The 16747-nt window shown below is 46.5% G+C and overlaps 1 protein-coding gene across 1 annotated transcript in view; it reads right to left on the minus strand.

The window, feature by feature from the left end:
- LOC139420852 (teneurin-2-like) overlaps positions 1–16747 on the minus strand; it is a 62689-nt gene that overhangs the window by 10902 nt on the left and 35040 nt on the right. Inside the window, exons 5-18 of the mRNA XM_071171211.1 lie at positions 14626–14831; positions 14106–14301; positions 12366–12467; positions 11820–12014; positions 9623–9823; positions 9115–9300; positions 5578–5724; positions 3492–3702; positions 2888–3007; positions 2446–2707; positions 1838–2105; positions 1172–1315; positions 271–523; positions 144–164 (exon numbers count right to left, since the gene is read on the minus strand). Coding sequence (XP_071027312.1) covers positions 144–164; positions 271–523; positions 1172–1315; positions 1838–2105; positions 2446–2707; positions 2888–3007; positions 3492–3702; positions 5578–5724; positions 9115–9300; positions 9623–9823; positions 11820–12014; positions 12366–12467; positions 14106–14301; positions 14626–14831 — 2512 coding nt within the window. The remainder of the gene's footprint in view (positions 1–143; positions 165–270; positions 524–1171; positions 1316–1837; positions 2106–2445; positions 2708–2887; positions 3008–3491; positions 3703–5577; positions 5725–9114; positions 9301–9622; positions 9824–11819; positions 12015–12365; positions 12468–14105; positions 14302–14625; positions 14832–16747) is intronic.

Here is a 16747-nt window from a genome sequence, read left to right on the forward strand (position 1 = left end):
TGTCTTGTACGACATCATTTAAAAAAAAATGGTTTGCTGCTGTTCGACTAAAGAAATCTCGGTTGACCAACAGCCTATCGACCAAACAATCGACCAGTCGACTAAATGGGGTCAGCCCTAGAGGACACACAAACATAACTTACCCATGCCTCAAGTCTTTATTTCTGGAGAAAAACAAAAGAAAACAACCCTGTTAGTTTCCACCTATCATGTTACTCATCCCCTCCCCCAATGATAACCTCTGTTCATCCGTCATGCCTGCCAACCTACCTGAGCTCCAGCACGGCTGTGGTGTTCAGAGTGGGGTAGACCCGGCGGACGAAGTTGAGGTCTCCCACATACAGGCTGCCGTCCCCCCCACAGGCCAGCGCCATGGGGGCCAGCAGCTTGTTGCCTTCAGCCAGACCACTGCAGCTGGGGCAAGAGATACTGCGCCTGCGCCCGTTCCCCATGATGCTGTTGATGACTGGAGGCTGCTGCTCTGATACAAACACGTTCTCCCCACTGCCCTTATGCAGGATCCCTGAAACAGTAGAGGCATTCCGATTCAAAACAATATCCTTTTAGATCCTAAACTTTACATCTACGCCGTGAAGAGAGCTAGGGAACAAAGACCCAGTGTCACTTTTTAATCAGCCTCTATCTTAATATTGACTTACTTATCATTTTAGACTTTAAATTCCCTGTGTACCTAAAAATAAAACAATAAAGTAATCCAATAATACTGTTCAAACTGTTGCTATAGAAACTGAGTGAGTGTGAAGGTGTGAGAGTCAGAGAGGTCTACTATTAGTGTTTTTCATCTTATTGACTCCCTGCTTGTCACTGCCCGGGCACTGGACTATTCCATTGGTTTTCAGTGGAAACCGGGTGCTGTCAAACATGGAGGCGAAAGAACACTGTTTTAGGAGATCCACAGTGGCACTGCATTGATATACAGATGCGAGACAAGAAAAGACACGACTACTTGGATGTTGAACATTCATTCATGCATTCCAAGACGTTGTCTGGTTTCAGTGACCATTTAATGTAGCTACACCATTAAATTTTTTTATTTTTTAATTCTCAACACTGACAAAAGATAACACACACGTGTAAATGATCTGTCCTGCTGTGAGTGAGGTTCGTTCTAAAATGTTCTAAGTGCGTTTTAAAAGGCTGTAGGTCGTACCACTGGCAATGTTGAGGGCGTGGTGTTTGTCCAAGGACCAGCCCCCCAGGTTGGACGGTAGCAGCTCGTAACCCTGCAGCACCGCTGTCCTCTTCTCCCATAGGATCAGACTGGGACACGTCTCATACTCAAACCCCACTGACACTGTAGAAAAACAGAGAATAGAACCTTTTCCTTCCCCATCCACACTTTAGCACCACCTCAAAGTAACACAGGGCGTCATCACACTACGTAGCACGTACAGTCATTGAATGCATTAAATGTACGGTACTCTCAATGACCACAGGAATCAAATGCAATACACATACGTGTGGACGAACGCAGCAGGTTTAGCCTGCTTCCACGAGAATGTTAATCAAGCGAGTGAGATTTAATGAGACGTGTGCGTAGGGAGAAACGTATGCAGTGTGATCACACAGTGTTTCTGTCAATGCATGGTTCACACCTACACAGCACCACACAGTATCTTACTGTGTAGGTGTCAACTTAATTAAACGCTTGTGTTGTGGCTTTCTTTTGTCAGGAAGACACAACAGAAGTTCTGCCAGCCTGTTGCGGTAATAGATGGCACGGTCCTGTGTCTTGACAGATAGAGCTACACAGTTACATCTAACATAACCGACAAAACATAATCCAAACACTACAGAATCTCACACTGCCACTCACCAGCAGCCTGGGTCAGCCCATAGACCCTCTGCCTGTAGGCGTCCGTCTTGTCCCAGATGTAGGAGTAGGCCAGGTTAGGAGAGGCGTGGAACCACTTCTGGAAGAGGTGTCCCTCCACGGCCACCATCAGGTGCACCTTGACCAGGGAGAGGGGCACCAGGGTCTGAGTCATGGTCACCTTCAGCAGGGCGTGGTACCCCGAAGCACGAGAGCTCAGGTAGCACAGCTTCAGACCTGTACCTGGGATCTCTAGCTGCTCATGAACCACCTAGGAGGAGGAGGGAGAGAGGGAGTTAGTGGAAGAGAGAGAGAAGAAAGTAACAGACACAGACAGCTAGAGGGAGGGAGAGAGAGAGAGAGAGAGAGAGAGAGAGAGCATGCTAATATATATATATATTTTAAATTGTGGTTTGATACTTTATTCAGACAGTAATGACATGAGATAGGGAGACAGGCAAATACTAGAAACAGTGGCAAGGTTGGAAGCAGGGATTGATCCCTGTTCTCAGGTGGAAAGTTGTAAGCAGAGAGAGACAGAGAGACAGAGAAGAAAGTAACAGACAAAGAGAGCCAGAGGGAGAGCTACTGATTGTATGTACAGTAAGTACCTGAGTCTCAGGGATGATGTGCCTCTCTGCAGGATGGGAGCTGAAGAAGGAGGAGAGGGGTGAGGCCACCACCACGGGGTCAGGGTGGACGTAGCCACTGAGGTCACAGGCTGGGATGGTGTTCTCCTCCGTCTTCAGTACCAGCGTGTCCATGGCATAGAACCGGTTCCAGGGCAGCCACACTGTGCGCTCTTGGCTCAAGAACGGCGCTCGCTCGAAGTGCAGGGTCAGAGACGCACCCCCATTGGCCACCAGGTCAAATCTACAGAGGAACAAAGACAGGGTGTTATAAAGACATTGATCCACATGGTCCTCCATTCACTCTAAGATGTTTGTAATTCATGGGGGAACTAAGGGACATACAGTAAATCCATTAATCATTTTAAAAAAAAGAACAAAAATGGTAGTCATTGTCATATTCAAAACCCAAACGGTCACTCACGTGCCGTCCTGTCGAGTCAGGGTGTAACCATAGTGAGGGTACTTGACAAACGTCACGTTGACCCCTACCAGGGGAGTCCCGTCCGTGGTCAGGACCTGGCCTCTGATCAACGATGCCAGGCTGCAAGAGGAGGTGAAAGAAGATACAGTTGCTTCCTAACTGACTGCCAAGGCATGAAGATGATGTAACAGCAAGTGATCCTAAAATCTCAATGAATTGCTGGCAAAGTCAGTGGTAATTACTTAGTGACAGAAAAATACACTTTTGGATATATTTGAAACTCTCATATATATTTAAGCAATAAGTGTGGTATATGGTCAATATACCATGGCTAAGGGCTATTCTTACAGCCCTTAGCCATGGTATATTGGCCATATACCACAAACCCCCAAGGTGCCTTATTGCAAGTATAAACTGGTTAAGAACGTAATTAGAGCAGTTAAAATAAATGTTTCGTCATACCCGTGGTACACGGTCTGATATACTACGGCTGTCAGCCAATTAGAATTCAGGGCTCGAACCACCCAGTTTACAAATGCTGATATCTATGGCATAGCTAGTTGATTCCATCCAAGAAAGTGAAATGGACAGATGGGTACACTACCTTGAGTTGAAGGGGTTGTTTCCAGGGATGATGTGGGTGCCATCCCTCCCCACCAGTAGCTTGACCCGGTCATAGAATGACTGGACTTTCAGGGATGGTGATTGACTTTGCTGGATGATCTGCAGTGGATCCCTTGCTCCCAGACACAGTGGATTGGTCAGGCACAGACTCTGAGTGCAGCAGTCGGGATCCATGCAGTCTGTCAGTCCGTCTGCACGGGGAAACACACAGAAATATCATCTGGACAGACAGACGGCGCCGCAGCTAAATAAGGATTCAACGGCATTCTTCATGTCAAATTGTTCCTCTTGTAGTTGGGCAGAACAGAACAAGGTGATTGCTCACGCAGGAGCAGAGCTGATAAAACAGTGCCACGAAGAAACTAATTTAACATTCAAAGACATGGCACGCATGTTTAGCATTCGGGGTGCCCTCTACACTGTGTCCATGTGAACCACAACGTGTGCATGATTCAAAATGTATAATCCCTTTCCATTCTTCTCCTGATTGTTTCATGAGACAGTTATAATTGAGCTCTTCATCTATAACGCTCTATTTTCATTAGGACGGGTGTGTGGTGTGGTATTTTCTCCAGGTTCTCCTTTAGAAGTGGTGCTCTGCAGCCTGCTCCCCGGCACAGTGCCTGCATGTCCTCCTTTTAATCAAACCCAATAACACTGGCATCAAAGTCAAACGGGACATAACGCACAACCCTGTGGGGGGGGGGGGGGGGGGGGTCTCCTCTTTTTCATCTCTCTTTACACGCCCGACACAAGCACGCGCGTGCACTCACCCGCCTCTATTTTCCTTCCCTCCCTTTTACACCTCCCATCCGCTTCAAACCTGCCAAAACAAACACTGCCAGCTACTTTCAGAGACTTTGTACACATTTTCCGTTTGATCTTTCAGGTATTATTTGGTGAAATAAAACCCAGACAGAGACAAATAGAGAGGGAGGGAGACTGATAAACACACAGACAGACATACATACACAGCGAGAGTGTTAAGGATTAAGGACGCGACTTGGAAGTATGACACAACATCTCCACGGAAGAAGGAAGACGATTGGATTAACCACATCAGCCAGCCAGTTAGGCAGCCAGGCAGCCAGCCAGTCACACATTGAAACATGCACTGAGCCAGTCTGGTAATGGAGGGCTGTTCAAGTGAGCCATGTTTAAAAACCCATTGTCCTCGGAGCCCATGACCTTATTGCTCAGACGCAGACGGGGGAGATGAAAGATTAAAGGCTTCCAGGGGCTGCATTAAGACACCTGTTCAATCACCACCCGTTTCCTTGGCGACAGGCATCCTCAATTGCATGACATGCCACAGAGAAAGCGCTCTTTAAAATTGACACAGCTCTGGCCTCTGCAAACTACTTAGCCGTTAATCAAGGAAAAATACACCTGGGTATCATTTTCATGTTAGATAACCCTGCCCTGACATGCTGACTGAGGCTGACTGGCTGACTGCTCAGAGCTGCTGCTTGCCCTGTGAAAAGCATCTATTGCCGAGGCCTCTTTGATCCTCTCACAAATGGTCACAGGAGGGGGTCACTCCATCTCCCACCAGGGAGGGAGGGAGAGGAAATAATATGGGCATCCATCTCAGCAAACTCTAGGTCACTGATCCCCACATGCTCTTAGGAGGAGGAGGAGGAGGCATTGATTCAACCAGCCTCTCCTCTCTCCCCAGCCCTCTCAGTACTCGCTCACACCGACAGAAGGATGCCATAATGGGGCCATTCAGACCTGATAGCACTAGCCCCGCAATCACACCTCTTTGATCCGCTAAAAACACTCACTGGGAGGAAACCTCTCAGAGAAACCTGGGCAGGCGTCTGGCTGTCTGGCTGACTGCTGCTCATCAGGGAGAATCAAGTAATTGTCACGCCTGAGAGACACTGCTATTATTAGGAAATAAACGGACTCAAAATCTAGACCAAATCAACAGTACAGTTGCACAAATACTGTAACTCCGCCACAGCTGGTTCAAAATCAGGGTATAATTTTTCATAGGCAAATCTACAAAGTGTCAGCCTGCCTTCCTGTGCTGCGATCCTTCACCTCTTCAACACACTCACCTCCTTCGTTGTCCTTGTTGTCAGCACAGGAGATCTCCATGGCAACGCTGCAGCCAGGTCCTCTCCAGCCAGTGTGGCATTCACAGTGCCAGTTGTTCTGTCCCAGGGTGCATTGGCCGTTCCCGTTACAGAGGCCCGGGCACCCGTCTGAGAGAGAGGGAGGAGGGAAATAGAGGAGGAGTGGACAGGGACCAGAGGAGAGGACCGATCAATAATAGTGACATAGTAACTTGTGCCAGCAAAGGGAGAGCAGCACACCAACTTGATATATTTAGTCTCTGTCTACCATTGCATCACACAACAAAGGCATAAAAAACGATTGATTACATGGCAAGGGGATTGCATCTCATCACAACAATTCTCTTCTTGTGGATGTGGATTTCATACAGCTACAATATATACCCTAGAGGCAAAAGGGAGGGTTTTGGCATGCGGTAAATTGTTTTGTTCAATATCCATTCATAGCTAAAAGTATTCAATAAAAGAAAGTACACAAGTTCACAGCCAATTCATTTGCAGTGGTTGATTTGCCTCTGGAGGCTGGCTGGGTTGTAATGCTGCCTCATGAGAGAATTTGATTAGGCAAAACTGATGAGATTACAAGCCACCTAGACTTTGAAAACAGGGAGGGAGAACAACAGGAGAAATGCTACACATTGATGACTGCAGTCCCCCTCAGCAGATGTGTAATATTCTCCCAGGCTAGGTTAATGAAGAGGACATGATGAATGCTGCTGGGACATCTGTCTCAGTGGTGTAGTACAGTCTGTACAGGAGACCAGACGTATGGGACCAGGCAGTCGGAGGGTATTGGACTGTAAACTCGCCGATGGTGTACCCACGAATTACCATCACCAAAAGGTCAAAAGAGCAAACCTCACTGAAAAAAATTATATATATGAAGTGATAAATATGAATCCATAAACTGCATTTACAAAAATCAGACACTTTCGTCAAATTAGGAAACGTCAAGATTAACATTAAGACCCCCCCCCCCTCCCCCCCAACAGACTAAAATCTCATTAAACCGTATTAACCTTTCATTTAAGCCAGCCTCCTAACAACATGTCCGCCGTCCTGTCCCGATGTGGAGCAGTACAGTCATTAGTATTCTCCCAGCAGGGATGAGCATGCAGCTTCACTGGTCCAACTCATCTATTAGTATTCTACCTACTGCTGGGCAGATGCAGCTAGAAGGCCAAGGCCATTAATATTGCCATGGAGGGAGCAGACTGCTGCAGCAGAAATAGCTGCCGATCGGTCTCCATTGAGCCCACTTAACATGGAGTAGCAACGCTAACGTACACTTCCAGCTAACTGTGTGTCTACAACAAGACGTTGATAGACAGATAGACGGACTGACAGGCCGGCAGTCGCAAACGAACACAGGAGGAACAAACTGACACACAATAGTCCTATGCTTAACAAAGCACAAGAGAGAAATCAAGGCAATGGATCCAAATGTTAAGTCTATGAGGAAGGGGTTCATCTGTAGTGGACAGACTAGTTAAACATATAAATGGTACCATCTGGGTTAACCAATATTAGGAAGTGGTAGAACGGGTGCACTAGCTGAATATCCCAATATGAGGGACCAATAGGGATTGGGGATACTAGCAAATGGGAGTTTGCATCACTCTACTGGAACTCTAAAACACCAGCTACCACTAAGACATTGAGTACAAACACTACTCAACACTTCACAATACTAAAGGAACCCTCTATACATCCCTCTTCTACACAAGAGAGTGGTCTGTTTGAGGCGTGGGGAACTAACGCACATGTCAGATCACCTCTTGTCCAAATACAATACCTTGTTCCAAGCTTTCCCAAAAGTCTGCAAGAAACCAAAATAGGCAGGTTTGATACGTTACTCGTGTGTGGAGGACAAAGTGGGATTCTTAACATGGCGTGGTTCATCACAGGTAAATAGGAGAGATAAATCTCCTTCAAACTCAACTGTCCAACACTAAGAGAGAGACACATAATGAACAGAGAATGGGAGCTAGCACAGCTCTAACAACACAGCCCACAGTGGAGCCCCAGGGAGGTGTTTTTCTCATCAGATGGGAGGAAGATAAAGAGAGGAAAATAGGAAAATAAAGCCCTCTGGCACTCAAGAGCACTCTGGGGGAGAATGAGGGGGCAGAGTGGCTGTCCCTCTCTGTTGGCTCCCAGGGAGGCTGAGTGGGTCTTAAGGCTTCCACATGCTTCGGTTCGGCTGGCACCTAGCCGAACTAGGCTAAGCAAATCAAATGAGTGTGCTGGCATACTTCCTTAAAAGACGTTCGCTTGAAAAACAAGAAAAAAGCTGCAATAGTACTGTTTGTCCATCTTGAGAAGCCGTAGCCAGTATCCACGTCCTCAAAATAGTCCGAATTAATCTAAGATATCTCAAGAAATCTGTCATTCATTTTGATGTTCTTGTTGATTAACTCTTAGTCCCGGCATTTAACATCTAACTAAGATGTCTGGTGCAGTATTTCTCAAGTGAAGAAATGTGCATGAAAAATAATAATCTATCGTAGAATGACAATAAACCCTTTATTGGAGAATCCCTACTGTTGACCAATGACCGACGAAGGGGCATAATAGACTTCAGCTATTGGGCTTGCCTTGAGCCCCAAAAAAGTGCGCACGAAGCAGGAAAAACCCTTGACGAAGACCAAAAAGAACAAAAACGTCACAAAAATGCACAATCTGTTCCGAACTGTTCTGGATGGAAAGCATGCAGACGCCTTAAGGGAGCACCGAGAGGCCTGCTGCCCAGCCTTCTCCACAGGAGAGTGGGTGACTAGGCTGGAGGGGCGAGGCTGCAAGTAGATGTGGCTGAGTACTTTGGTCATGGATGAAACATTTGCACTGTAGTGGAGAAACCATTCCAAATTAATGGGAGAGCTTCTTAATGACATGAAGGAGCAGAGCAGGAAAGGAGGGCACTCATCAGCATTGGTGGAAGTATCTGCTGCTGAGTGCTATACTTCAGCAATAAGGCCATAGAGGGGTGTGGTATACGGCCAATATACCACTGCTAAGGGCTGTTCTCAAGTACGAAACAACGTAGCATTCAGGGCTCGAACCACCCAGTTTAGAATGCTCTTTATATAGTCATAGAAAGAGACACATTGGACATGGCTACGGGAAGATGTTTTGTGTTAGGGGTGCTGTCGAGGGGGTAGGGTTTGGTGCTGAGGAGTATTTTTCTCCGCTCTGCTGACAAGTATTTTTCCCCGCTCATACAGAATTAATAAAGGCCGAGTTCACTAATAAAAAAATTATAACAGAAAAAAGTATATATTTTTTATATATATGCTTTTATTTCCCGCGGCTATGGACTGCCGGTACCTCCTCATAATCCAACCAGGGTATATAGTTAAGACAGCATAAAGGATGCTTCTTTTAAACATGTGGGGGTAGTGACAGTTCCACTCCTTGGCTGAGAGTTAGTATGGTGGGAAGATAGAAGCATGATACTGCTGTGTGTGTTAGCGTGCCAGGGTGTTGGCTGATTGGCTGGCTGGCTGGCCGGATGCATACCGATGGTGCAGTGCTCTCCGTTCCAGCCCTGTTGGCACTGACACTTCCCATCCCGGCATGTCCCGTGCTTCACACACAGCGGGTTGCAGACACGCTGGTCACACCCGGCGCCTGTCCAGCCCTCCTCACAGCGACACACACCGCCAACACACAGGCCGTGGGCGCCACAGTCCGACGAGCACACCTCTGTGGAGAAACACACATGTAGGCACATGAGCACAGTAACAGGAGAGGAAAGCAGTACAGTCGACGGACACAGGGAAATGGATGGGTTTCACAGAGGTGGTTGTCACGAAGAGATGTGGCCATGGCGTGTGTTGAGTGTCTTTCTGAGTTGTAGAGACTAGTGAGAGAAGTAGTATAATATATGCCATTTAGCAGACGTTCTATCCAAAGCAACAGACATGCATGCGTGGTCCCGGGTATTGATTCCACCATCTTGGCATTGCAAGCACCATGCGCTACCAACTGAGCTTACAGAGGGGAAGGTGTGTGTGGTATTACCTACCCATGGAGCAGTCTGGTCCCATCCAGTTTGGGTCGCAGCTACAGATGCCTGTGTCGGGTATGAAGGCACCGTGTCCGTGGCACTGGTCTGGGCACTGGGCCCTGGGATGCTCACAGAGCGGGCCGGCCCAGCCTGGCTTACAGTGGCACTGCCCACTCACACAGGTACCATGGTCAGAGCAGCCTGGGTCAAGACAGTCCACTGATACACAGATAGAGAGAAACAGAAGCATGACGTCAATGCACCTAACAAAAACGTAGTAGCAGTAGTAGTGAATAGTGAATATACTTAAAGTAGGGAATATTCTGAAAGAGAGGAGGCAAAATGGCCATTTCTGATGTATTCTCAGTCCCTCCGTATAACAAGAACTCTCTCTACTCTGCCATCACACATCTCACTTCTCTACTTACCCTACTTTTGGCTCCAACTCCACTTCATCCCAGATGAGCAGAAAACCCATCAGAACATAAGTGAATGAATCAGCTCCAGGGCAATTATTTAAAAGCGGGATCAATGGAAGAGATTCCATTCCCGTAATAACGTTTCTGATGTACAGTGGGGGTCTGAAATGATTGACGACCGTGACAAAGTTGAGCAAAGAATGACCGTGTAAAATAAATCATTTAAATACTGAGCTATATTGTATGCAAAGGATATGATATTATTTTTTTATACGAACAGAACTGCTCAGAGAACAACTCATTTAAAAACAATTCTCAAGAAGGTAGGGGGTCAAAATGACACCCCTGTTTTCAACACTTCAGGTGGTGAGGATAAAAGAGTATTTTTCTAAAATGTTTCATGAGATTGGAGAACACACTGGGAGGGACCCATGACCGTTCCTCCATACAGAATCCTTCTAGATCACCGATATCCTTCGAACTGCCCTGTTCAATTCAAACAGCAGGTTTTTAATGGGTTTCAAGTCCGCCAATTAACCATTTCTTTTTTTGAAGGTTTTTAGCTAAAATATCCTGGTACATGAAGTTCATGATGCCGTTGACCTTAATAAGGGCCCCCAAAGACCAGCGGCAGCAAAATAGCCGCATAACATCAAATATTATTTACTGATCATGCGTTCTCGTTTTGACGCCAAACCCACCTCTGGTGTGCACGGCCAAAGAGCTCTATTTTCATGTCATCTAACAAATGGAAAAGCCCGAACAGCATTGGCTCTTGGATTGGAACTGGAGCTTTGGTCTGATGACATGATACAAAAAGCTATTGTATTGTATTTGAACTATTTACTTTATACAGACAATACTTGCTCATCATTATCAAGGGTGTCAATCATTTCAGACCCCACTGTGTACACTGAGTGCACAAAACATCAGGAACACCTTCCTAATCTTGAGTTGCATCCCCTTTGCACTCAGAACAGCCTCAATTTGTCAGAGCATGTACTCTACAAGGTGTCAAAAGCATTCCACAGGGATGCTGGCCCATTTTGACCCAAATGCTTCCCACAGTTGGGTCAAGTTGGCTGGATGTCCTTTGGATGGTGGACCATTATTGATACACACAGGAAACTGTTGAGCGTGAAAAACCCAGTAGTGTTGCCGTTCTTGACACACTCAAACAGGTGCGCCAGGAACCTAGTGATACCCCGTTCAAAGGCACTTAAATATTTAGTCTTGTCCATTCACCCTCTGAATGGCACACATACACAATCCATGTCTCAATGTTTTATTTTACCTTTATTTAACTAGGCAAGTCAGTTAAGAACAAATTCTTATTTTCAATGACGGCCTAGGAACAGTGGGTTAACTGCCTGTTCAGGGACAGAACGACAGATTTGTAACTTGTCAGCTCGGGGATTTGAACTTGCAACCTTCCGGTTGCACCGCTCTAACCACTAGACTACCCTGCCACCCCAATTGTCTCAAAGCTTAAAAATCCTTCTTCAACCCGTCTCCTCCCCTTCATCTACACGGATTGAAGTGGATTTAACAAGTGACATCATTAAGGGATCATATCTTTCACCTGGATTCTCCTGGTCAGTCTATGTCACGGAATGAGCAAGTGTTCCTAATGATTTGTCCACTCAGTGTATATCACTGCAGTCTCATACTTTTTGAAACGTAATATGGCACTACATTGTGAATCTCCCTGAAGGCAGGTGTGTGTGTGTGCGTGTGTTTGTCTGAGAGTGGGCGTGAACAAGTGTGCGCGTGATCTACAGCGCTGTACACCCTACCTTCCTCGCAGGTGTCGCCGCGGTAACCTGCAGAGCACGTGCAGGAGCCCTCGGAGCAGGTGCCACGGCCGTTACAAACTGGGTCAATACACTGGCCCACTGGGACGTCACACTCTGAACCCTTCCATCCGCTGTAGCAGATACACGAGCCCTTGTCATACTGGCCATTGCCACTGCACAGGACCGGGCAGGCAGCTAGACAACGTGGGAGGAATGAGATGCAGCAAGGGAGACAAGGTGAAAGACATGGGCTTTAGGTCCTATTTGAGTCATGCTCCATTTTATTTCAGTAGATAATCACTTATGTTGAGATTGGACTCAAACTAGTCATGGTGGCTCTTGTTACGAGGATCAAGGTAGGGGTAAAATATTCCACAATATACATTTGAGTGATGCTTCATTTAAATATATCAGTATTGAGTCACTTACGTTGAGACGATCCTATTGGACATGTCTCAAAACGATGATGATTTTCAAGATAGGGGTGAAATATACCTACAGAATACACAACTTGACAGCCGAGCGCAGTGATACCAAAGTACGTACCTTTGGCACAATCCATGCCATGGAATCCTGGAAAGCAGTGGCACACGCCCGACATGCACTCTCCGTTTCCATGGCAATTCTGTGGGCATTCTTGCACTGAATCTACGATCGAACAGAAATCATTGAAAACAGACAAGTAATTACAACCAAAATATGAGATCTGATATGATACAGGATGCGATTGTTCCCACTCCTCTCACCTCCCTCTGTTTGATCCCTCTCCTGTTTTGATTAGGCAGACCTCCTCCCTCACCACCTCTTCCCTCCTTACCGTTCATAATTAGATGCGTCTAAATAATTAACAGTCGTTAACGTTTCACCGGAGGCCGAACCTGCGACTCTTTCTACAGCTAATAGAATAGTCTGTGCCAATAAGAGTTGAATGCAGAGAACGTCACGTGTTTGATGGAAGAACTACAATGAAGCGCCAGAATGGTGTGAACACATTGACATTACTCGAAAAAAGGGGGGCAGCTCCTGGGGGGGCATGTCAACATATACTCTATACAGCTTTATGCAAAGACTACAGCTCAGTAATTAAGAGGACAGGTGAAGACAGATGAGCTTTTGCGATTCGGGTCATTTATATTAAAAGAATTCTCTGTAAATATCCATTAGCAGATCATTCAAAAATGCCTTAGCACATTATTCAAACGATTCAGCGTACCAACACTCTTTTATAGCACACCCCAAATGTCCTCAAACAACCCCCCCCCCCCCCCCCCCCCCCCCCCCCCCCCTGCCACAAGTGAAAACCTCCCCCCATTACAACATTACTCATCCCCACTGCTCAGTTAAGTACAATTACTGTAATATAATTGCCTCAATCACTCAGTGTCCCTACGGCAGTAGGCCAGTGGCAGAGGCTACTCCACCACTGTATGTTGCTGCCACTGTTGCATGTCCTGTGTGCCTCCCCACGGAGGATTAGAGGTTCATGGAAGCATATAAGGCAAAGGAATAATGAGCAGATGTGTATTCATGTCCTAAGAGAGTCTACTGTTGAAGACAAAAGCGCCACTTTGACCTTGTGCATATCAATGTAGCCAGTAGGTCAAGCCAACCCATTCGTCTCAGCTCCCGTTCCCCTCTCTTTTAGTTTAAGCCCACGCCCTGTTCTGTTGCCCTTTGTTCTCCTTTTCAGTTGCATCATCCTTCAGACCAGTCTTCCTCATCACTGGTTATCATTTCAACTCATCTCTAAATCAAAAGATGTTGTTTCATGCCTTTACTGCAGCAGAGCCTGCCTGTGTGCTGTGTAGAGATAGTGTTTTTCTTCGGGGGAGCTCCTGACAGTCATGAAAACTTCAAAACCAAAGCAAGTGCAAAAATTAATGGTGTTTTTTTTCTTTTCTTGTTTTGTTCTCAGCTGTTGCAGAAATGTGTCATTCTCCCCCTGAACAAGGCAGTTAACCCACTGTTCCTTGGTAGGCCGTCATTGTAAATAAGAATTTGTTCTTAACTGACTTGATTATAGATTTTTTAAATGCAGCTTACAGACAGAGAGGACATACATCTTTTACAACTCAATCTCTCCCACTCAACCTTGCCAACACATTCAGAGTTCACTACTAATATCAGTCTAACCCAAACTGGCCAACAGGGCTGCAAACCTGGAATGGTGCATTTGTAGAACTCACTCAGAGGTGTTACTCGCTACCAGAATCCAAAAATGGTTTCCCTGCCTTTACGAAGAGAAAACAGAGATATAGAACAGGGAAATACAATAACAGCACCCACCTAGAGCCACGGTGCTGAAGGAGACAGACTCCTTGTCCTTGCCGTCGTTGTAGAAGGCCAGATGCCAGGTGCCAGGGTCCAGGTATTGAACAAAGATGGCCTCGTTCAGAACCACCGTGTGGATGCTGCGGCGCTCCCGAGGAGACTCCACCACACTCCACTTCTCCTTCCCGTCCAGACGCTCCATGTAGTCATACTGAACAGAGAGAACAGGGTTAGTCAGGAAGGAAGGGGCACGGCAAGTAGTCAACTCTGCTTAATAAACCCGGTTTATTAAATTCAGGTGGAATTAATGTCAAGGTCTATAACATATCTGTGACATATGTAATATACTTCTATGATAGCTATATCCAGGTCTAAAACATGACCTATCCAGGTCTAAAACATGACCTATCCAGGTCTAAAACATGACCTATCCAGGTCTAAAACATGACCTATCCAGGTCTAAAACATGACCTATCCAGGTCTAAAACATGACCTATCTAGGTCTAAAACAATATAGACGGCCATTGCTGGGTACCTGTGCATGGGAGGGGGGCAGACCCTTGCGGATGTACACCCCAAAGAGTGCATCTTTGCCCAGGGAGATGTTGAACTTGAGGAACAGGGGCTGGCGGAGGTGTAGTAAGGAGCGCCAAAACACTCCTGGGGGGATGTCCTGGCTCACCCGCCGACCTACCTCCAGCTCACCTGTACTTATACTACTGTTCCTGTACACCCATGGTCCTGAAAGAGAGACGGAGGAGGGAATGGGGATGGGAGAGAGAGAGAGAGAGAGAGAGAAAGAAAGAGAGGGGGTGAGTGAAAGAGAGAAGAGAGAAAGAGTAGGTTAGACATACCAAATCCAAGGTAAAGGCCCCTGTGAGTTTACCTCAGATCTCTGTCGAAATAACCCCTCTGCTGTGATAAAACCCAGAGGAAAGTCAATGTCTCCAGCTCATGGAGAGGCAATGCAAATATTTGTGTTTCATTGCGGGGGAAAGAAACCAACATACAGATGCTGTTTTACTAAGGTGTGCATTTTACAACACTATTAATCATCTCACACTGTAAAAGGGTTTTAGATTCATGTTTACATTGTAGTGCTGTAGGATGCGGCATCACACAGTTCCTGTAGCTCCTTTTCCCTATGGGGACTGGTGGGGAACTAAAGGTCTGCTACCATTCTCCTCCTCCCTCTGAGGGGGATTACCGTATTCCCAGACCTGTTTATCATGCAGCTCTCATGGGACTGAGGGGGTCGACAATAGTGAGGACTTTGCTAAATCATCGTAGTCCACCATCATCTGTGGTGCAACATACTGCATCTCCCCTTAAAAACAAAAAACGCTTGAGAAATTGATGCAGGAACAGGAAGTTCCTAGTATTAACTATAACTGCAAAGGTTGCTATCCCTCTCTGGTTTTGAGCAGTTAACCCCAAATAGTTTATTTTCCTAGCTGAGAAACCTCTAGCTGTATTAATATTGGATGAGGGAGAGAGATAAAGAAATAATGGGGTGAAGAGAGAGAGAGAGAGAGAGAGAGAGAGAGAGTGAAGAGATGAGGTCCTAGGTAGCGATCTATTCCTCCCACAGTATTAAAGCAGGGGTGTTATTCCTCCTGAACACATCAGGCAGATCTGCAAATGTCCTCCTGACAGTGAGGATCACAGACACACAGCGAGAGAGTCACACTAACCACAATGCTCTGGCTCGCCTCCAGCACAGTCTCACAGCTCCCTCTCTATGTCTTTACTGAGTGACCTCAACTCATCTAGACACCAGGATCCAAGCCCTGGAGGTTAGGGAGGCATCGACCGTTTAGTCTGGAGGTCTGCCTCACAACACAGTCTTATGAAAAACTATTCCCAGTCCTGCCAAACCCCAGAAAACCCAACGCGACTGCTGTATCTCTCAGTAGAGAGCCGTTTGATGCCATTCCCAACAGATGACAGATGTGCTCTCACTCATATCTTGTCCTTTCCACAACCTTCTCTAATTACATGAAGCCCAGCAAATTCAAACGCTCAATTTCAGCGTCTGGCTTAAACAAACTAGCTTGGCCCAGACATGCAGTGTGTGTGTGTGTGTGTGTGTGTGCGTTTATGTGTGTGTGTGTGCGGGTGTGTCGGCTCATCAGACAGCCCATGCTTGGCGGCTCCTCAGAGCCACTCCAGAGGCCCTCCATCAAAGCCAACGTCACGCTGTTGGAAAAACACTTCAGAGGACGAGTTCACAGCTCGAGTCTCCGAGAGCGATTTCACAGCTCCTTCCGCCCACACTACGCCTCCTCTAGTTGGATTAGATGGAATGTGTCGTTACAGTCCTCCTAAATTAAGACGTGCCTCTGACGCGGCCAGAAAATTCTACAGACCGAAGGGCGTGATATGGTGTTTTAACAGCAATCAAACAAATGTGCATTGGTATGTGTGAGGAATTACTAAATATTTTTCTGAGGGCTGAAGGCTTCCTTTCTAATGTGTTACTAATTCACAAGGGAAATGAGGCATTACATGCACTAAGCAGGACGGATGGTCAGCCTTGTGCCATCCTTTGATTGCGCTCCGACAGCAAACTTCAAAGCGCAAGGTAAATAACCTGAGTTCTAATGCAATTGGCAACGCTCCTTTAATAGAACCTGTGTAAGCTCTGTTGATGTGAT

Source organism: Oncorhynchus clarkii, chromosome 12, assembly GCF_045791955.1.
Source record: "Oncorhynchus clarkii lewisi isolate Uvic-CL-2024 chromosome 12, UVic_Ocla_1.0, whole genome shotgun sequence".
Taxonomy (NCBI): Eukaryota; Metazoa; Chordata; class Actinopteri; order Salmoniformes; family Salmonidae; genus Oncorhynchus; species Oncorhynchus clarkii.